At 39.9% G+C, this 22,912-nt stretch overlaps 1 protein-coding gene and 1 pseudogene across 2 annotated transcripts in view; one reads left to right on the forward strand and one right to left on the reverse strand.

Moving 5' to 3' along the window:
* Positions 1–226: 226 nt before the first annotated feature.
* Positions 227–22,912, reverse strand: part of LOC129479686 (NXPE family member 4) — a 30,179-nt gene continuing 7,493 nt past the window's right edge. Inside the window, exons 3-6 of one of the 2 annotated variants that reach the window (XM_055273216.1) lie at positions 16,856–17,589; positions 16,293–16,354; positions 14,705–14,911; positions 227–1,120 (exon numbers count right to left, since the gene is read on the reverse strand). In XM_055273216.1, coding sequence (XP_055129191.1) covers positions 585–1,120; positions 14,705–14,911; positions 16,293–16,354; positions 16,856–17,589 — 1,539 coding nt within the window. In that variant the 3' untranslated portion in view covers positions 227–584. Of the gene's footprint in view, positions 1,121–14,704; positions 14,912–16,292; positions 16,355–16,855; positions 17,652–22,912 lie in introns of those variants that run through there. The other variant, XM_063635388.1, reaches the window with a different exon arrangement.
* Positions 17,803–19,262, forward strand: LOC129479687 (histone deacetylase 1-like; annotated as a pseudogene).

Consider the following 22,912-nt stretch of genomic DNA (forward strand, 5'->3'; position numbering starts at 1 on the left):
TACCTGTGTTATCCTATAAACCTGGATGAAAAATACTATAGAATCAGATTAGAGGCTAGTATCAGGAGTTCCTACAGAGAGAGAAAATTTAGAGGTTTTCAGGACCCACATGTCCTTGCTTAGAATTCTCTCTGTGACTATGGGAGAATTGCCTCACAAGACTTCTCTTCTGACTTGGAAATTCATCTAGAGCTTGTCTTTAGTGGTAGAAATAAACAAACAGGACTGCTTTCTCCAAATATTTATTTTAAAATTACTTTAAAATTACTTTATCACTCTGAATTTTCATGCATCAGAGAGAACTTTTACCCATAGGTATCTTGACTTCCCATTGGTGAAGAGTGGTATGGCTCTGATCATGAAGGGTAGGCTGTTTACATGAGTATTTTTAGATTTATTTTTAAGTGCAAGCCCAGATTAGAAACATCTCATTTAGCTGAATTGGTGGCTTATGGATCAGCCATATTGTAGATTCTCTGCTCTTGCTAGTTGGGAATTCAGAGCCAAACATAGCATCTGGCCTGCTAGTAGACAGTCAATAAATTTTTTTACTTAAGTGAATGAATTTCAGACTTTTGTGTTATTTAACAAATATAGTTTAACAATATATTAATCTGATTTCCGACTACATGTTGAGGTGGGTGTACATTATTTGTGCCATATGCAATTGTTATATCCCAGGCATCAATGATACTCACACGGAGATCCTGGAAAATGTCCTTTATGATGAGATATTGAATGTAACCATGAAAGTCACTAAATCTTTCTGCATCATTGTACATCTCCCTAATGTTTTCTGTTTTGATGATAACCACAGTGTCTGGGCTTCTCAGAAGAAGATGCTGAATGGCTTTGTGGACATTGAGGGCCCTTCGGATAAAAACATCAATGGGAAAGGGCCTGAAATGCTGGCCCAGGGAAATAACAATGACAGTATTTTTTTCTCCTCCGGTTCTGTCAATGGCCCGAGTGAGGTACTCCATCTCTTTGACTGAATAGGTCATTGATGCTATCAAGGGATAAGAATGTTTTTGCCACTGGATGTTGATGTTCCTATCCAAATCCACAGCAAGCTGGTGTTGCAATTTTCCAGATTCGTGCAGATCTACTGACTTCAGCGCTGATAACAAATATGCAATCCCAAAATAAAAGGAGGATATAGTTACCAAGATTGAGTAGATATAAAGATAGAAGAGATTTGATCGGTATAATTAAATAAGCTAATCATGTCTAATTTATTATAGGTTTAGATGAGGGGATGTTTTTGAAAATTATTTGAACGTCAAAAGTGTTATGTAGCTTCTTAGATTAAGATGGTGGATAGGAGGCAGGACTAGCTTGCAGCTCTCACTCGGACAAACAGAGCAGCGTGTGGAGACTCACACCATGAACTTCTGCTCCAAGAACTGCCACAGGAACATACCAGGAAAGTCAGAAGAATCCATAGACCCTTTGAAGGAACATGATCACCACTGCAGGCTCTCTGAGATGCTGAAAAACTGTGTCCCTAGGGCAAGTTTGCATCCTGCCTATAGGACAGCAGCTGATGTGCTCTTGAAAGTGCCACCTGCTGGCTGGAGGCCAACCAGCACACTAAACAAAAACACAACCAAAGACCCTCACAGAGTCCACTTCACTCCCCTGCTAACTCCAGTGGAGCAGGGGCTGGTATTCAAGGCTGCAAGACCTGAAGATGGGTCACATCACAGGATTCTTTGCAGACACTCTCCAGTACCAGCCCAGAGCCCAGTAGCTCCACTGGGTAGCGAGACTCAGAAGAGCAAAAACAATCACTACAGTTTGGCTCTCAGGAAGCCCCATTCCTAGGGGAAGGGGGATTAAACCACATCAAGGGAGCACCCTGTGGGACAAAAGAATCTGAATAGCAGCCCTTGAATCCCAGATCTTCCCTCTGACATGTCTACAAAAATGAGAAGAAACCTAAAAACCAATTCTGGTAATATGACAAAACAAGATTGTTTAACTCCCGCAAAAGACCATACCAGTTCACCGACAACGGATCTAAACCAAGAATAAATCTATGAATTGTAGGAAAAATAATTTAGAAGGTTGATTATTAAGCTAATCAAGGAGGTACCAGAGAAAGGTGAAGTCCAACTTAAATTAAAAACATGATACAGAATATGAAAGGAAAATTCTTCAGTGAAATAGATAGTATAAATAAAAATCACAACTTCTGGAAATCAAGGATGCACTTAGAGAAATGCAAAATGCACTGGAAAGTCTCAGCAATAGAACTGAACAAGCAGAAAAAAGAACCTCAGAGCTAGAAGACAAGGCTTTAGAATTAACCCAATCCATCAAAGACAAAAAGGATTTTAAAAAATGAACAAAGCCACCAAGAAGTTTGGGACTATGCTAAATGCCCAAACCTAAAAATAATTGGTATTCCCAAGGAAGAAGAGAAATTTAAGTCTGGAAAACATATTTGAGGGACTAATTGAGGAATATTTCCCTGGCCTTGCTAGAGATCTAGACATCCAAATCTAAGAAGCTCAAAGAACACCTGGGAAATTCATCACTGAAAGATCATTGCCTAGGCACATAGTAATTGGATTATCTAAAGTCAAGATGAAGGAAAAAATCTTAAGAGCTGTGAGGCAAAGGCATCAGGTAACCTATAAAAGAAAACTTATCAGATTAACAGCTGATTTCTCAGCAGAAACCCTACAAGCTAGAAGGGATTGGGGTTCTATTTTAGCCTCCTTAAACAAAAAAATTACCTGTCAAGAATTTTGTATCCAGCAAAACTAAGCTTCATAAATGAAGAAAAGATAGTCTTTTCCAGACAAATGCTGACAGAATTTGCCACTACCAGCAAGCATTACAATAACTACTAAAAGGAGCTCTAAATCTTGAAGCAAGTTATCAAAACACACCAAAATAGAACCTCCTTAAAGCATAATTCTCAAAGGACCTACATGAAATAACGCAATGAAAAGAAAAACAAGGTATTTAGGCAACAAGTAGCACAATGAATAGAATAGCATCTTATATCTCAATACTAATATTGAATGTAAATGACCTGAATGCTCTACTTAAAACATACAGAATAGAAGAATAGGAAGAATTCAACAGCCAAGTTTCTGCTGTCTTCAGGAAAGTCACCTATTAATAACATATAAGAACTCACATAAACTTAAGGTAAAGGGGTGGAAAAAGATATTCCATGCAAATGGGCACCAAAAGCAAGCAGGAGTAGCAATTCTTATATCAGACAAAACAAACCTTAAAGCAACAGCAGTTTAAAAAGACAAAGGAGGACATTATATAATGATAAAATAACTAATTCAACAGGAAAATACCACAATTCTAAATATATATGCATCTAACACTGGAGCTCCCAAATTTACAAAAGTTACTAGTAGACCAAAAAAATGAGAGAGATGGCAATACAGCAATAGTGGGGAACTTTAAGACTCCACTGACAGCACTAGACTGGTCATCAAGACAGAAAGTCAACAAAGAAATAATGGATTTAAACTATACCCTACAACAAATGAACTTAACAGATATTTACAGAACATTCTACCCAACAAGTGAAGAATATACATTCTATTCGTCAGCACATGGAACATTCTCCAAGGTAGAGCATATGATAGGCCACAAAACAAGTCTCAGTAAATTTAAGAAAATCAAAATTATATCAAGTACTCTCTCAGACCACAGTGGAATAAAATTGGAAATCAGCTCCAAAAGGAACCCTCAAAACCATGCAAATACATGGAAATTAAATAACCTGCTCTTGAATGATCATTGAGTCAACAATAAAATCAAGATGGAAATAAAAAAATTCTTTGAACTGAATCATAATAGTGATACAAACTATCAAAACCTCTGGGATACAGCAAAAGTGATGTTAAGAGGAAAGTTCATAGACTTAAATGCCTACATCAAAAAGTCTGAGAGAGCACAAATAGATAAACTAATGTCATACCTCATGGAACTGGAGAAACAAGAATAATCCAAACCCAAACCTGGCAGAAAAAAAGAAATAATGAAGATCAGAGCAGAAGTAAATGAAACTGAAACAAAAGTAATACAAAAATAAATGAAACAAAAAGCTGGTTCTTTGAAAAGATAAATAAAATGGATAAACCATTAGCAAGATTAACTAAGAAGAGAGAAGATCCAAATAAGCTCAATTAGAAATAAAACGGGAGATATTACAACTGATACCACAGAAATATGAAAGATTATTCAAGGCTACTATGAACACCTTTAAGCACATAAACTAGAAAACCTAGAGGGGATTAATTCCTGGAAATGTACAGCCCTATTAGATTAAACAAGGAAGATATAGAATCTCTGAACAGACCAGTAACAAACAGTGAGATTGAAATGATAATTAAAAAACTGCCAACACAAAAAATTTAGGATAGATTCACAGCTGATTTCTGTCAGACATTCAAAGAAAAATTGATACAAATCCTATTCACACTATTCCAAAAGACAGAGAAAGAGGGAATCCTCCCTAAATAATTCTATAAAGCCAGTATCATCCTAATACGTCAGCCAGGGAAGGACACAACAAAAAAGAAAACTACAGACCAGTAACATCCCTGAAGAACATAGATGCTAAAATCCTCATCAAAATACTGGCTAACCAAATCCAACATCACATGCTTATCAAAAAAGATAATCCACCATGATCAAGTGGGTTTCATACCAGGGATGCAGGGATGGTTTAACATACGTAAGTCAATAAATGTGATACACCATATAAACAGAATTAAAAACAAAAATCACATGATCATCTCAGTAGACACAGAAAAAGCATTTGAGAAAATCCAGCATCCGTTAGGATTAAAACCCTCAGCAAAATCAACATAGAAGTGACATACCTTAAGGTAATAGAAGCCATCTACAACAAACCCCTAGCCAACATAATACTGAATGGGAAAAAGTTGAAAGCATTCCCTCTGAGAACTGGAACAAGACAAGAATGCCCATTGTCACCACCTATCTTCAACGTAGTACTGGAAGTCCTAGCTAGAGCAATCGGACAAAAGGAAGAAATAAAGGACATCCAAATTGGTAAACAGGAAGTCAAACTGTTGCTGTTGCTCATAATATGATAGCATACCTAGAAAACCCTAAAGACTTAACCAAAAAGCTCCCAGAACTGGTAACTGAATTTAGCAAAGTTTTAGGATACAAAATTAATACACACAAATCAGTAGCTCTGCTATACACCAACAGCAATCAAGCTGAGAATCAAATCAAGAACTACTTTCACAATAGCTGTAAAATAAAATAAAGTAAAATAAAAACCTTAGGAATACCTAGCCAAGGATGCGAAAGACCTCTACAAGGAAAACTACAAAACACCACCCAAAGAAATTATAGATGACATGAATAAATGGAAACACATCACATGCTCATGGATGGGTAGAATAAATATTGTGAAAATGACTGTACTGTCAAAAGCAATCTACAAATTCAATACAATTTTCTTCAAAATACCACCATCATTCTTCACAGAACTAGAAAAAACAATTCTAAAATTCATAAGGAACCAAAAAAGAGCCCACATAGCCAAAGTAAGACTAAGCAAAAAGAACGAATCTGGAGGCATCACATTCACCTGACTTCAAACTATACTATAAGGCCATAGTCACTGAAACAGCATTGTACTGGCATAAAAATAGGCACACAGACCAATCGAACAGAATACAGAACCCAGAAATAAAGCCCAATACTTACAGCCAACTGATCTTTGACAAAGCAAACAAAAACATAAAGTGGGAGAAGAACACCCTGTTCAGCAAATGGTGCTGGGATAATTGGCAAGCCATATATAGAAGAATGAAAGTGGATCCTCATCTCTTACCTTATACAAAAATCAACCCCAGATGGATCAAAGACTTAAATCTAAGACCTGAAGCCGTGAAGATTCTAGAAGATAACATTAGAAAACATTAGTCACTGCTGTTTCAGTGACTATGGCCTTATAGTATAGTTTGAAGTCAGGTGAAAGTGATGCCTCCAGATTCGTTCTTTTTGCTTAGTCTTACTTTGGCTATGCAGGCTCTTTTTTGGTTCCTTATGAATATTAGAATTGTTTTTTCTAGTTCTGTGAAGAATGCTGGTGGTATTTTGAAGAAAATTGCATTGAATTTGTAGATTGCTTTTGACAGCACAGTCATTTTCACAATATTTATTACTCTTCTAGACTTTGGCTTAGGCAAAAACGTCATGACCAAGAACCCAAAAGCAAATGCAACAAAAACAAAGATAAATGGATGGGACTTAATTAAACTAAAAACTTCTGCATAGCTAAAGATATAATCAGCAAAGTTAACAGACAACTCACAGAGTGGGAGAAAATCTTCACAATTTATACAGTCAACAAAGGACTTATATCCAGAATCTACAAAGAACTCAAAGAAATCACCAAGAAAAAAAACAGTCCCATCAAAAAGTGGGCTACAGACGTGAATAGACAATTCTCAAAAGAAGATATACAGATGCCGAACAAACATATGGAAAAATGCTCAATATCACTATCAGGGAAATGCAAATCAAAACCACAGTGTGATACCACCTCAGTCCTGTAAGAAAGGCCATATTCAAAAAAATCAATAATGTTGGTGTGGATGCAGTAAAAAGGGAGCACTTTTACACTGTTGGTGGGAATGTAAACTAGAGCAACCACTAAGAAAAACAATGTGGAGATTCCTTAAATAACTAAAAGTAGATCTACCATTTGATCCAGCAATCCCACTTCTTGGTATCTACCCAGAGGAAGAAAAGTCATTATACGAAAAAAAATACTTGTACACACATGTTTCTAGCAGCACAATTTGCAATTGCAAAAATATGGAACCAGCCCAAATGACCATTAATCAATGAGTGGATAAAGAAGTTGTTTGTATATCTACACATACATATAAAAGTTATATATATAATGTTATATATAAATATATATGTGTTATATATATATATATATACACACACACATATATAAAATGTTATACACACACACGATGGAATACTACACAGCTATGAAAAGGAATGAAAGAATGGCATTTGCAGCAACCTGGATGGAATGGGAGGCTATTATTCTAAGTGAAGTAACTCAGGAATGGAAAACCAAACCTTGTATGTTCTCACTCATATGTGGGAACTAAGCTATGAGGACACAAAGCCTTAAGAATGATACAGTGGACTTTGGGGACCCTGAGGAAAAGGTCAGCGTTGGTGAGGGATAAAAGACGATACATTGGGGGGTGGAGCCAAGATGGCCGAATAGGAACAGCTCCGGTCTACAGCTCCCAGCATGAGTGACACAGAAGACGGGTGATTTCTGCATTTCTGTTTGAGGTACCGGTTTCATCTCACTAGGGAGTGCCAAACAGTGGGTGCAGGACAGTTGGCGCAGCGCACTGTGCATGAGCCGAAGCAGGGCGAGGCATTGCCTCACTCGGGAAGTGCAAGGGGTCAGGGAGTTCCCTTTCCTAGTCAAAGAAAGGGGTAACAGATGGCACCTGGAATATCGGGTCATTCCCACCCTAATACTGCACTTTTCCAACGGGCCTGGAAAACGGCACACCAGGAGATTGTTTCCCACACCTGGCTCAGAGGGTCCTATGCCCACGGAGTCTCGCTGATTGCTAGCACAGCAGTCTGAGATCAAGCTGCAAGGTGGCAGCAAGGCTGGGGGAGGGGCGCCCGCCATTGCCCAGGCTTGCTTAGGTAAACAAAGCAGCCAGGAAGCTCGAACTGGGTGGAGCCCACGACAGCTCAAGGAGGCCTGCCTGCCTCTGTAGGCTCCACCTCTGGGGGCAGGGCACAGACAAACAAAAAGTCAGCAGGAACCTCTGCAGACTTAAATGTCCCTGTCTGACTGACAGCTTTAAAGAGAGTAGTGGTTCTGCCAGCACGCAGCTGGAGATGTCAGAATGGACAGACTGCCTCCTAAAGTGCGTCCCTGACCCCTGAGCAGCCTAACTGGGAGGCACCCCCCAGTAGGGACAGACTGACACCTCACTTGGCCGGGTACTCCTCTGAGACAAAACTTCCAGAGGAACTATCAGACAGCTGAATTTGTGGTCTCATGAGAATCTGCTGTTCTGCAGCCACCGCTGCTGACACCCAGCCAAACAGGGTCTGGAGTGGACCTCTAGCAAACTCCAACAGACCTGCAGCTGAGGGTCCTGTCTGGAAGAAGGAAAACTAACAAACAGAAAGGACATCCACACCAAAAACCCATCGGTATATCACCATCATCAAAGACCAAAAGTAGATAAAACCACAAAGATGGGGAAAAAACAGAGCAGAAAAACTGGAAACTCTAAAAAACAGAGCACCTCTCCACCTCCAAAGGAATGCAGTTCCTCACCAGCAATGGAACAAAGCTGGACTGAGAATGACTTTGACGAATTGACAGAAGAAGGCTTCAGACAATCAAACTACTCCAAGCTATGGGAGGAAATTCAAAACAATAGCAAAGAAGTTAAAAACTTTAAAAAAAATTAGATGAATGGATAACTAGAATAACCAATGCAAAGAAGGGCTTAAAGGAGCTGATGGAGCTGAAAGCCAAGTATCAAGAACTACGTGAAGATTGCAGAAGCCTCAGTAGCCGAAGCGATCAACTGGAAGAAAGAGTATCGCTGATGGAAGATGAAATGAATGAAATGAAGTGAGAAGGGAAGTTTAGAGAAAAAAGAATAAAAAGAAATGAACAAAGCCTCCAAGAAATTTGGGACTATGTGAAAAGACCAAACCTATGTCTGATTGGTGTACCTGAAAATGACGGGGAGAATGGAACCAAGTTGGAAAACACTCTGCAAGATATTATCCAGGAGAACTTCCCCAATCTAGCAAGGCAGGCCAACATTCAGATTCAGAAAATACAGAGAATGCCACAAAGATACTCCTTGAGAAGAGCAACTCCAAGACACATAATTGTCAGATTCACCAAAGTTGAAATGAAGGAAAAAATGTTAAGGGCAGCCAGAGAGAAAGGTCGGGTTACCCACAAAGGGAAGCCCATCAGACTAACAGCTGATCTCTTGGCAGAAACTCTACAAGCCAGAAGAGAGTGGGGGCCGATATTCAACATTCTTAAAGAAAAGAATTTTCAACCCAGAATTTCATATCCAGCCAAACTAAGCTTCATAAGTGAAGGAGAAATAAAATACTTTACAGACAAGCAAACGCTGAGTGATTTTGTCACCACCAGGCCTGCCCTAAAAGAGCTCCTGAAGGAAGCACTAAACATGGAAAGGAACAACTGGTACCAGCCACTGCAAAAACATGCCAAATTTTAAAGACCATTGAGGCTAGGAAGAAACTGCATCAACTAACAAGCAAAATCACCAACTAAAATCATAATGACAGGATCAGATTCCCACATAACAATATTAACTTTAAATGTAAATGGGCTAAATGCTCCAATTAAAAGACACAGACTGGCAAACTGGATAAGGAGTCAAGACCCATCAGTGTGCTGTATTCAGGAAACCCATCTGACATGCAGAGACACACATAGACTCAAAATAAAGGGATGGAGGAAGATCTATCAAGCAGATGGAAAACAAAAAAAGGCAGAGGTTGCAATCCTAGTCTCTGATAAAATAGACTTTAAACCAACAAAGATCAAACGAGACAAAGAAGGCCATTACATAATGGTAAAGGGATCAATTCAACAAGAAGAGCTAACTATCCTAAATATATATGCACCCAACACAGGAGCACCCAGATTCATAAAGCAAGTCCTGAGTGACCTACAAAGGGACTTAAACTCCCACACAATAATAATGGGAGATTTCAACACCCCACTGTCAACATTAGACAGATCAACGAGACAGAAAGTTAACAAGGATATCCAGGAATTCAACTCAGCTCTGCACAAAGTGGACCTAATAGACATCTACAGAACTCTCCACCTCAAATCAACAGAATATACATTTTTTTCAGTACCACACCACACCTATTCCAAAATTGACCACATAGTTGGAAGTAAAGCTCTCCTCAGCAAATGTAAAAGAACAGAAATTATAACAAACTGTCTCTCAGACCACAGTGCAATCAAACTAGAACACAGGATTAAGAAACTCACTCAAAACTGCTCAACTACATGGAAACTGAACAACCTGCTCCTGAATGACTATTGGGTACATAATGAAATGAAGGCAGAAATAAAGATGTTCTTTGAAACCAACGACAACAAAGACACAACATACCAGAATCTCTGGGACACATGCAAAGCAATGTGTAGAGGGAAATTTATAGCACTAAAAGCCCACTAGAGAAAGCAGGAAAGATCCAAAATTGACACCCTAACATCACAATTAAAAGAACTAGAAAAGCAAGAGCAAACACATTCCAAAGCTAGCAGAAGGCTAGAAATAACTAAAATCAGAGCAGAACTGAAGGAAATAGAGACACAAAAAACCCTTCAAAAAATCAATGAATCCAGGAGCTGGTTTTTTGAAAAGATCAACAAAATTGATAGACCGCTAGCAAGACTAATAAAGAAGAAAAGAGAAGAATCAAATAGATGGAATAAAAACGAAAAGGGGGATATTACCACCGATCCCACAGAAATACAAACTACCATCAGAGAATACTGCAAACAACTCTATGCAAATAAACTAGAAAATCTAGAAGAAATGGATAAATTCCTCGACAAATACACCCTCCCAAGACTAAACCAGGAAGAAGCTGAATCTCTGAATAGACCTATAACAGGCTCTGAAATTGTGGCAATAATCAATAGCTTACCAACCAAAAAGAGTCCAGGACCTGATGGATTCACAGCTGAATTCTACCAGAGGTACAAGGAGGAACTGGTACCATTCCTTCTGAAACTATTCCAATCAATAGAAAAAGAGGGAATCCTCCCTAACACATTTTATGAAGCCAGCATCATCCTGATAACAAAGCCTGGCAGAGACATAACCAAAAAAGAGAATTTCAGACCAATATCCTTGATGAACATTGATGCAAAAATCCTCAATAAAATACTGGCAAACCGAATCCAGCAGCACATCAAAAAGCTTATCCACCATGATCAAGTGGGCTTCATCCCTGGGATGCAAGGCTGGTTCAACATACGCAAATCAATAAATGTAATCCAGCATATAAACAGAACCAAAGACAAAAACCACATGATTATCTCAATAGATGCAGAAAAGGCCTTTGACAAAATTCAACAACGCTTCATGCTAAAAACTCTGAATAAATTAGGTATTGATGGGACGTATCTCAAAATAATAAGAGCTATCTATGACAACCCCACAGCCAATATCATACTGAATGGGCAAAAACTGGAAGCATTCCCTTTGAAAACTGGCACAAGACAGGGATGCCATCTCTTACCACTCCTATTCAACATAGTGCTGGAAGTTCTGGCCAGAGCAATCAGGCAGGAGAAGGAAATAAAGGGTATTCAATTAGGAAAAGAGGAAGTCAAATTGTCCCTGTTTGCAGATGACATGATTGTATATCTAGAGAACCCCATTGTCTCAGCCCAAAATCTGCTTAAGCTGATTAGCAACTTCAGCAAAGTCTCAGGATACAAAATCAATGCACAAAAATCACAAGCATTTCTTGTACACCAATCACAGACAAACAGAGAGCCAAATCATGAGTGAACTCCCATTCAGAATTGCTTCAAAGAGAATAAAATACCTAGGAATCCAACTTACAAGGGATGTGAAGGACCTCTTCAAGGAGAGCTACAAATCACTGCTCAATGAAATCAAAGAGAATACAAACAAATGGAAGAATATTCCATGCTCATGGGTTGGAAGAATCAATATCGTGAGAATGGCCATACTGCCCAAGGTAATTTACAGATTCAGTGCCATCCCCATCAAGCTACCAATGACTTTCTTTACAGAATTGGAAAAAACTACTTTAAAGTTCATATGGAACCAAAAAAGAGCCCGCATCGCCAAGTCAATCCTAAGCCAAAAGAACAAAGCTGGAGGCATCACGCTACCTGACTTCAAACTATACTACAAGGCTACAGTAACCAAAACAGCATGGTACTGGTACCACAACAGAGACATAGATCAATGGAACAGAACAGAGCCCTCAGAAATGATGCTGCATATCTACAACCATCTGATCTTTGACAAACCTGACAAAAACAAGAAATGGGGAAAGGATTCCCTATTTAATCAATGGTGCTGGGAAAACTGGCTAGCCATATGTAGAAAGCTGAAACTGGATCCCTTCCTTACACTTTATACAAAAATTAATTCAAGATGGATTAAAGACTTAAATGTTAGACTTAAAACCATTAAAATCCTACAAGAAAACCTAGGCAATACCATTCATGACATAGGCGTGGGCAAGGATTTCATGTCTAAAACACCAAAAGCAATGGCAACAAAAGCCAAAATTGACAAATGGGATCTAATTAAACTCAAGAGCTTCTGCACAGCAAAAGAAACTACCATCAGAGTGAACAGGCAACCTACAGAATGGGAGAACATTTTTGCAACCTACTAATCTGACAAAGGGCTAATATTCAGAATCTACAATGAACTCAAACAAATTTACAAGAAAAAAACAACCCCATCAAAAAGTGGGCGAAGGATATGAACAGACACTTCTCAAAAGAAGACATTTATGCAGCCAAAAAACACATGAAAAAATGCTCATCATCACTGGCCATCCGATAAATGCAAATCAAAACCACAGTGAGATACCATCTCACATCAGTTAGAATGGCCATCATTAAAAAGTCAGGAAACAACAGGTGCTGGAGAGGATGTGGAGAAATAGGAACACTTTTACACTGTTGGTGGGACTGTAAAGTAGTTCAACCATTGTGGAAGTCAGTGTGGCGATACCTCAGGGATCTAGAACTAGAAATACCATTTGACCCAGCCATCCCATTACTGGGTATATACCCAAAGGACTATAAATCATGCTGCTATAAAGACACATGCACACGTATGTTTATTGCGGCACTATTCACAGTAGCAAAGACTTGGAACCAACCCAAATGTCCAACAACGATAGACTGGATTAAGAAAATGTGGCAGATATACACCGTGGAATACTATGCAGCCATAAAAAATGATGAGTTCATGTCCTTTGTAGGGACATGGATGAAACTGGAAATCGTGATTCTCAGTAAACTATCGCAAGGACAAAAAGCCAAATATCGCATGTTCTCACTCATAGGCGGGAATTGAACAATGAGAACTCATGGACACAGGAAGGGGAACATCACACTCCGGGGACTGTTGTGGGGTGGGGGAAGGGGGGAGGGACAGCATTAGGAGATATACCTAATGCTAAATGACGAGTTAATGGGTGCAGCAAAACAATATGGCACTTGGATACATATGTAACAAACCTGCACATTGTGCACCTGTACCCTAAAACCTAAAGTATAGAAAAAAAAAAAGATGATGCACTGGGCAGTGTACACTGCTTCGGTGATGGGTACAACAAAATCTCAGAAATCACCACTAAAGAACTTATCCATGTAACCAAACACCACTGGTTCCCCAAAAACCTATTGAAATGAAAAACTTAAAAATTTAAAAAAGTGTTATGTAGATGTGAAAGATTATGTGCATGCCACCTTATAGAATCATGTGGAATCTAATGCAGTAGGGATGGAAAGGTAGTGAGGTAACTTCCTTGGAGGATTATGTGGTCAGTTTTGTAGATATTATTTTTGTACTTTTTGTTGATTGTAGACTAAGCTCATTTGAGGATAGAGAAAGGTACTAATTGATGGTCTTTACATAAAAAACGAGTAAACCCTATTTCCCCAGCCACTGTTCAAATTCCCTGTAGACTGAAATTATATTCTGTGCTTCTGTGTTTCCTTCACATATGCATGGGATAATATTAAGTGCCATATCTATAATAATAATTATTACTAGTCATTTTTGGGACCCTTACGATATACAAAGCATTTATTTGGACTGATCTATCCATTCACTTCAAGGATCCTCTCATGTATATTTAATTGACACATGAATAGAATAAAATGAAGTTCTTCCATGTTCATCATATTAATTAGACTTTTATCAGAACATCAGGGCTAACTGCTTTGTAGTTAGAACTTTTGAGGAAAATGTTCAGAGGAGGATTATTGATGCTTTGTAACATGGGATTGTCTTAGAAGAAAAGGGCTACATTTGAAGACTTAACCCAGTGAGGCTGGAAAACAGAGATGCTGTAGGGTGAGTTGGAAGAAAATGGCAGAGCTATTTTCTTTACTCTGCTTCCAACTTACTTCAGTTTTCTTTTCCAAATCACACTCTGGCCATAGAATTTAACTTTTAACACAATGTACAACAGTTGTTTTTCTATGACAAATTAAAAGATGAGTTGAAGAGGGTAGGTAACTCCATAACTCAGTCCTTTATATGACCCAAGAGAATCACTGTTATAGAATGTGATGCTAAAGGCTGTTACTAGATCCTGAATTTTGTAGATGAGGTAATTGAGGTTTCCCTAGGAGTTTAGTCATTTATCAGAGATCACAATTTAAAGCTCTCCCTTCTGTTGAGAATTTTTCTTAGAACTAAGGCCCTACCAATTTTCCCACTTTTATTGGATCAACTTTCCTTCTAAGTTTGAGATCATGATTGAAGAATATGAAAAAAAGAGGAATTTCCCATATTCCCTTCTCCCCTTTGAAATGGAAAAGAAGTTTCTGAAAGGGGTAAGAATTATAGCTTAGACTGAGGCATACTGTCGATACTGGCTTTGAAGTATTCCATCCACTGGCGAATCGTGGAATCTCCCATTAGATATATGAGTTTTCCTCTCAGGCATTCCTTCATTTTGACTGTAGCCAAACTACAGGAGACAGGATTCCATGTGTTTCTCCAGACATGCCCACTGGGGATTGTGGATGTCATTCCAAGCTTGCATTTCTCTTTCATTGCAACTGTTTCTTCTGCCAAAGAATCAAATGAGATAGGATCTTCCAAAACATCAAATTACCCATCAGAATGTATTAAGAGCCTTCTATCCTCTAAGTATCCTAAAAGGGGGTAAGGTGGTGGTAATGGTGGAAAATGTATTATTGAAGTATTCTCTTAATGGAACAGATGTTTTTTTTAAAAAAATTTTTCTCTGATGTGAATTTCCTAAATAATGTTCATTAATGTTCGTTATAAGAGTATATGTTTCTTCCCAGAAAAAATGGCTTTCTGTAGGAAAATTTAAGTATTTTCCAGCTTTTCTGTGAAAGTAATCAATTCTTGCATAGGAATGGAAGCTCAATTATCCTATCATTTTAGCTCACTTTACCCCTAAGTTTGTCACACTGTGTCTTAAATGCCACCATCAAAATATAAATCCTTTGAGTTAAATAAAGGTGATATAAAAAATATTAACAACTAGTTTGGCTTGGGAACTGGCCCATCCAAATGAATATGGCTATAGGCTGGAGAGTGTCTTGGAGGTCCAAGATGGGCCAGGGATTAACCCCTCAGTCACTGGTTTGGAAGAGTCTGGGAATCCATGGGTTGAGGTAGCCACAATGGTGAGGAGCCTGTGGCAGGTTTGCTTATTAATCAACTGAGAGAAGTAGTTTAATATTTTAATAACTGGGATGAGTGTACTCATGTATGTGTGGTGAAAAATAACATTTCTACATCTAGGTACATATTTACACTTCAGTGTAGATAGGTTTATTAGTGATTAGCAAGGCTTTTTTTCTTTTTTTTGTGATTAGCAAGGTTTTAATGCTGAACTTGCAGAGACATAAAAGCTCTTGCCTTGAATCGTTTTAGATAGGAATTTCCTAGGCTATCTTGATTCAAAGAAATTGGAGAGAAATTAGTAAATATAAGTGTGGAAGTCCTATTTTGTATGCTAACAATTGTTTGAAAGATGGCAAAGATCAAGAGGGAGGGGTTATAATAAATTGACACCCAGATGGCAGGTTGGAATCCTCTAGATGGTGATGGGCTAATGGTGATATGGGAAGAGGTGATGGGAGTGGTATGAAGAGGGGTGTTGTGGTGAGGTAAAGAACTGGGTATAGAATTGGGAAAGAGTTAATGTTTAAAGGTTGTTGTATAAAATGGGCAGGGAATTCACTGACTGACAAATAGACTGATGATGAGAGTTACAGTTACTAAAATAGGCTTATGATATCCCAGTGATTGAATTATTCACTCACCTAGGTAACTGGTGTCTTGGCCAACCTTAGATAAGCCAGATGACAGAGTGCTGATAGGACTGAAACAGTGAACAAATCCAGTAGAAAGAAGAAACCCTTTAAATGGGTCTAGAACTAGGCATCACCCACCAAACACAGGAGTACTTACTGTTGCATTTGGAGACACTAATTGTATTGAATTTTTCCATAATCTCTACACCCACATTTGACCTTAAAGACACAAATACAGAAATTAATCTGTAGGTGGCCTCAAATCAGGAAACATACAGAAACTAGATTATCCAGTGCCTCAGTTATTTCTTTGAGATAAGTCAATTATTATGCCTACACTTTCAGGCCATTTAGTAAATTTCCATTTGTTTGCCTATTAGGCTATGGGATACAGTTACGCAGAAGGTATGCAAGAGAATTTATTGAGATGCAGAAATAATGTATTAGAGCACACACACATACACACATGTGCATTTCTCATTTTCTTTTAGTTTTTATTCTGTATATATTTTTATCTCAGTGATAAGAATTAAATATTCAAAAAGTTTGTGGATTACTAGAGAATGGGCACTGTCTCTAAATGAATTCACAGGTCCTTTCCCCAAAGGCTCTTACTAAAGACACCCAAACTTGATACACTCACAGGACTTTTCTTTGGATCAGTATGTAGGCCAAATCACAGTATTTGCACAGGTAGTCTCAAGAAGTAATTATTTTTACCTTTCAAAGAGGCTCTTTTCTTGTTTGCTAAGATAAGAAACTTTCTTGTTCTTAGAATACACGTGAGTGAGTGCAGCACAGGGCATATGTTGAGGCCTCACACAGTAGAAGGCTTCTTGGTCTCTGTTGTCCAGGTACTGGCACAATTCAGCATTTGTGTTTAGGATCAGGCCACATTCAGAGTAGACTTGGGAAGTGCCATTGACAAACTGGCCAATGAAGATCACCCTGTCATAGCCTTGGTTCCTTGCACTCCAGAGAGCTGACACCCCTTCACTGGGGTGGATGAGCAGCACAGACAGAGAAACCTGGCCCTCCCAGAACAGAGTGAAGCTGACCAGGTAGGTGCCGTTGTTGAAGTCAGTCACCTTTCCTGAAGCACCTGCCATCAACGCTGGGGAGGACATCCTGGCCCTCAGGAAATCCCCGCCATATTGCTTCCTGCGTCCCAAATGGTCCCTCACCTCCAGCAGGATGTGCAGCTGGTCTCCCCTGCAGTACATATCTCGAGGGTTGAGGATGGTGACTGTGCTGTGTGTGGCGCTGGTGGTGGTGTTCACATGGGTGAAAGGTCTGGGTGGGATCTGCTGGTCTAGTTTCTCTATGATTTCCTTTATTCTGAGTTCAGTCTCTGTTAGTGGCTTTAATGATACCAGTGGTGTTTTAGGGAATAAGGACTTTGTGGAGTTGTTCCAGTAATGGAGGGAGATGGATAAGTTTAGAGCAGACCAAAGCTGAAATGACAGCAAATGTGACATGAGATGGATAAATTTAGAGCATACCTGAGCTGAAATGACAGGAAGTGTAACATGCTATGAAATTAACCTGTTCCTAGTCATTTTTACTTATTATGATTTTGAATATTGATTTACATACTATTATCAATATTATTTAAATTCTCCAATAAAAAGGCATAGAATGGAGACTGACAGGAGGGACAGAGGGACAGGAAGTGAGCAAGATGGCACAAAGGCAGGGCACCAGGAGGAAAGTCTGTTACTACTACGATAGGGATGTTGGAAATTACTATTATGGACAAGCCCACCCACGGAAGCCTCACTGAATCTGCATGACTCATAATTTGCTGCTCAACTATGGTTTCTACTGAAAAATGGAAACCCATCACCCACACACAGCCAATGCTGAGGAGTTGACCAAGTACCACAGTGATGACTACATTAAATTATTGTGCTCCATCTGTTGAGATCACATGTCTGAGCACAGCAAGCAGATGCAGAGATTCAGTGTTAGTGAGGACTGTCCAGCATTTGATGGCCTGTTTGACGTCTGTCAGTTGTTTACTGGTGGCTCTGTGGCAAGTGCTGTGAAACTTAATGAGCAGCAGATGGACATTGCTGTGAATTGGGCTGGAGGCCTGCACCATGCAAAGAAGTTCAAGGCATTTGGCGTCTGTTATGTTAATGATACAATCTGGGCCACCTTGGAATTGCTAAAGTATCACCAGAGGATGTCGTATGTTGACATTGATCTTCACCATGATGATGGCATGGAAGAGGTCTTCTATATTACAGGCTAGGTCAGGACTGTGTCCTTTCATAAATATGGAGAGTACTTCCCAGGAAATGGGGACTTATGGGTTATTGGGGCTGGCAAAGGCAGATATTATGCTATTAACTATCTGCTTCTAGATGGGATTGATGATGAGTCCTATGAGGCCATTTTCAAACTGGCCATGTCCAGAGTAATAGAGATGTTCCTGTCTAGTGTGGTGATCTTACAGCATGGCTCAGATGCCTTGTATAGGGGTCACTTAGGTTGTTTTAATCTGATCATCAAAGGGCATGCCAAGTTTGTGGAATCTGTCAAGAGCATCAACCTGCCTATGTTATTAATGGCAGAAGGTGGTTACACCATTTATAATGTTGCTCAGTGCCCTGAAAATAAGAAATAGCTGTGGCTCTGGATATGGAGATCCCTAATGAGCCTTCATACAATGATTACTTTGAATACTTTGGACCATATTTCAAACCCTACATCAGTCCTTCCAATATGACTAACCAGAACACTAATGAGTACCTGGAGAAGATTAAACAATGGCTGTTTGAGAACCTAGTAATGCAGCGCCATCCACCTGCAGTCCAAATGCAGGTGATTCCTGAGGATGCCGTCCCTCGAGAGGGTGGCAATGAGATGAAGAAGACCCTGACAAGCTCATCTCCATCAGTTTCTCTGACAGATGAATTACCTATAAGGAAGAGTTCTTTGGCTCTGATGAGGAGGGAGAGGGCAGCTGCAAGATCTCTCCCATCTTCAAAAAAGCCAAGAGGGTTAAAACAGGATGAAAAAGAGGGACTCAGAGATGAAGAAAGAAGTCACAGAAGGAAGAAAAATGAAGGAGGAGAAGCCAGGAGCCAAAGTGGTCAAGGAGCAGGTCAAGCTGGCCTGAGGTAACCTCCCCAACTTTGCCTTCCTGCCTAGTCCCCAATCTTTCTCTCCCAAACCCTCAGATTTTATGTCTTCTGTTTCTCCAGGTATTCATATAAAATTTATTAAATATAAATAGTTCCAGAGACTAGACAGAAATCAAGACCCTGAGCCCAGGGCAGCTGTTCTGGATGATCTCTTCTAGGAAATGCCTTGCCACCCATCCCTCTGCAGGTCTTAACTCAGAAGCATAAAAGGTACCAGGTCTGGGTGAAAGGAATACTTTCGTGCAAACAGAAGACAAAATCCTGAAATGCCAAGTGCCTGCTTAGTAGCTTTGGAAAAGTGGCTTTATTGCCCCTTCTAAAAGGGGTGTCTGGGTCTTCAAGGATGCCCTGTTCTTTTCAGCTCCTAAAGTAACATCAGCCATTTTTAGATTGGTTCCATTCTCATACCTTCTCACTGGCCTCAAGTGAGCCAAAAAACTCACACTACCTGCCATCTGTCTTCCCCCAGTTCTGCAGGTGGAGGATGGTAGTCTAGTCTCCTGCCATCCTCCATCTGCAGAATTGGGGGAGTTTTGAGGTACTATTTTTATTTTTGTGAGACTCTGTAATAAAGTGGTATATTTCAATACTCCCTATCCCAAAGACAGAATGGTTGAATAGATTATAAAAAAACAGGACCCAACTCTATCCTTCTGCAAATGATTCACTTCAGCTTTAAGGACACACATAGACTGAAAGTGAAGTAATGGAAAAAGATATTCTATGCAAATGAAAACCAAAAGAGAGCAGGAGTCACTATACTTATATCAGATAAATTGGATTTAAGTCAAAAACTATAAAAAGAGAAAAACAAGGTCATTATGTAATAATAAAGGGATCAATTTATCACGAGAAAATAAATATGTGTGTGTGTATGTATGTATGTGTATATATATATATATATATATATATATATATATATATATATATACATTCAACATTTAGAACACCTAAATATATAAAGGAAATGAAACAGGAGCTAGAAAGAAATTATTTATATAGACAGTGAGGGTAAATAAATCCTTGGCAAGGCTTCCCTTTTTAACAAAAAGGAGCCCCCAAATAATTTCTTTCCTAGCAAAGAGCAGCCTGAAAAATCAAGCTGCAAACATAGACAAGGAAGCTGAAAGCTTGCATGGGTGAATGCTGGCAGCTGTGTCAATAGAAAAGGGCTACCTGAGGGCCAGCCATGTTCAACATGGAGGCTCCATCTTCCCTTTTCTTTGTCACCATGTGTACAGTAAAAAAGCAGGCAACATGGAGCTGGCCAGGTAGAGAACCCATCTGCATAATGAAAGATTAGAGTGGGACAGCCAGCTTCTTCGCGTGCTATGCAAATGGCACACCGAGTCCTAACCAGTTCTTTGTGTGCTATGCAAATGTTACACCTGGTCTGACCACTCTTTCTTGCCCTATGTAAATCAGACACTACCTCCTCAAGCTCATCTATAAAATCTCCTGCACTTCACTGTGGATCAAAAAACTCACTTAAGACCCCTCTCTCTACAGAAGAGAGCTTTTCTCTTTCTTTTGCCTATTAAACTTCTGCTCTTAAACTCACTCCTTGTATGTCCATGTCCTTGGTTTCCTTGGAGAGAGACAATGAACCTCGGGTATTATCCCAGATGAAAAATGCCATTTCATTATGGGGGCCCACCTGGGATCTGAGGAAGATTCCTCAGAAGGGTGAGTATAGGAGTACACCCCAACTCCTTCTTTTTATTTCAAGGCCTTCTGCTCTCCATTTAAAAATCAAACCAAATACTGGGCCCCCAATCAGCCCTTTAAAAAGTTAGCGTGGCTACCAGCCTTACAAGACTCAGGGGACAGGCTTGCCAGGGAGAATTTAGCTAATCCACCCTGCCCCCGCCGCCCCCCCCCTGCGTGTCCTCAGGGAGCTGGGAATGTTGGCTTTCTAATTGCTTTCCTTTTACAGAGAGCCTCGCTGTCATGTGGGGCTGGAAGAGGTTGAGAGGCACTGAAGGTTCCTGGCCAGGGAGACACCCTGGTGTTACCTGAAGGCTTCTGGACTAATTCCAGCCTCCAACAGCCTGATGGATGATGGCAACAGGATCTCCAAGCTTTTTCTATTGCAAATTTTCTCCTTTCCTGTATGCAACTTCCATGTCTAGTATCCACTGTCTGTATGCAATGCTTTGAAAATTTTTACAGTTCAGTGAAGTAATTCTGTTAGGCAAGATCAGGAAATGCCATAATACCTGGGAATATAGCTCATGGGATTGCTGTTTTTGTGATTTTCTAGGCACAGAGGGCCTCCTTTCCTCCCCACACCCCCTGTGAACATCTCTCTCTTTACCCTTGGTCTGGAGAGCACATGGTATTTCAAGGTCAACAGCACCACCTAGTGGAATAGGAACCCTATTCCGTGAGGCACGTTGTTGGCCCTTTGCCGAAACACTCTTAGCTTCCTAATTCTCACTTTTTGTGCCCCTCTACAAGAGACCAGGCTTTATGCTCCTTCTGTGAACAAGAAAACTCTGCCTTCAACAATGAGGAGAAAAAGGTCCTCCAAAACCACATTTTAGTCCCATCAGCAGGAAAACCACCATTTGGTTCCTACATTCTTTTAAGGCACCTATTCTGCCTCCAATTAAAATGGTACTTAAATAGTAAGGGGAATTTAATTCCAGAAGTTAACCAGAGCCACTGCCTAAGAATGAATACTTTAGTACAGGCCATTATAGCAAATTATACAGCTCAAACCTGCATTCTCTCTCCATTAAAGGGCATTGCCCAAATGTAACTGTAACGAAGTCTCTCTCAAGATCCATCTGTTGGGGAGTCATGCAGATCACACAAGTCTAGAAAGTCAAAGGGAAATCACAGCAGAGGACTAGAGTCACATGGGTGAGCATGACTGATCCCAATCAATTGGTTCCTCTGGTTTCATTGCTGAGGGTTATGCTTGCATCAATGGATGGCACCTTAAAAGATGCCAGGGCTCAGGAAGCCAAGGAGGGAAAACAGTTGGGGGTTGCCCCCACTGTCTTCCCCTCCACCCTAGGCCTTTCCAAAGGAAATGAAGGTGACTAAAGGGACATCTTTTTTCTTGCTTCTCCTTCAAGATGAATAACAGACTATCTTTGGTCTGCACTCCTCTGGAGTGCTTTCTGAAGCACTGGGATTCCTTTGACCCTGAGACTGAAGAAAAAGTGGCTAATTTTCTTTTGCACAAGGGTGTGGCCTTCTTACCACCTTGAACCAGCCTGGCCTGCAGAGGGGAGCCTTGATTTTAATACTATCCAACAATTAGATGTTTTCTGTAGATGGGATGGCAAATGGTCAGAAGTCTCTCATGTACAGGCTTTCTTTGCCCTGTGAGACAACCCAGAACTTTGCAAGCATTGCACAATAAGCTTAGCTCTTTCAGCAGTCATATCAGGAGGGCCCAAAGGGAATGATTCCCCAAAACTAGAGAAGCAACCTCCAGGGAAGTATCTGAGGCAGCTATTGAGTGTCCAGGCCGTTCTTGTCCTCCCTCTCTGGGGCCCCCTCCAGCTGTGCCATCAGGTCCTTCAGTTCCACCATCTCCAAAACTCCCCACTCCCCCAGCTTCACTCTTACCCTTACAGGAAATGCTCAGCGGAGGTGATGTCACTAGGGT

Source organism: Symphalangus syndactylus, chromosome 3, assembly GCF_028878055.3.
Source record: "Symphalangus syndactylus isolate Jambi chromosome 3, NHGRI_mSymSyn1-v2.1_pri, whole genome shotgun sequence".
Classification (NCBI taxonomy): domain Eukaryota; kingdom Metazoa; phylum Chordata; class Mammalia; order Primates; family Hylobatidae; genus Symphalangus; species Symphalangus syndactylus.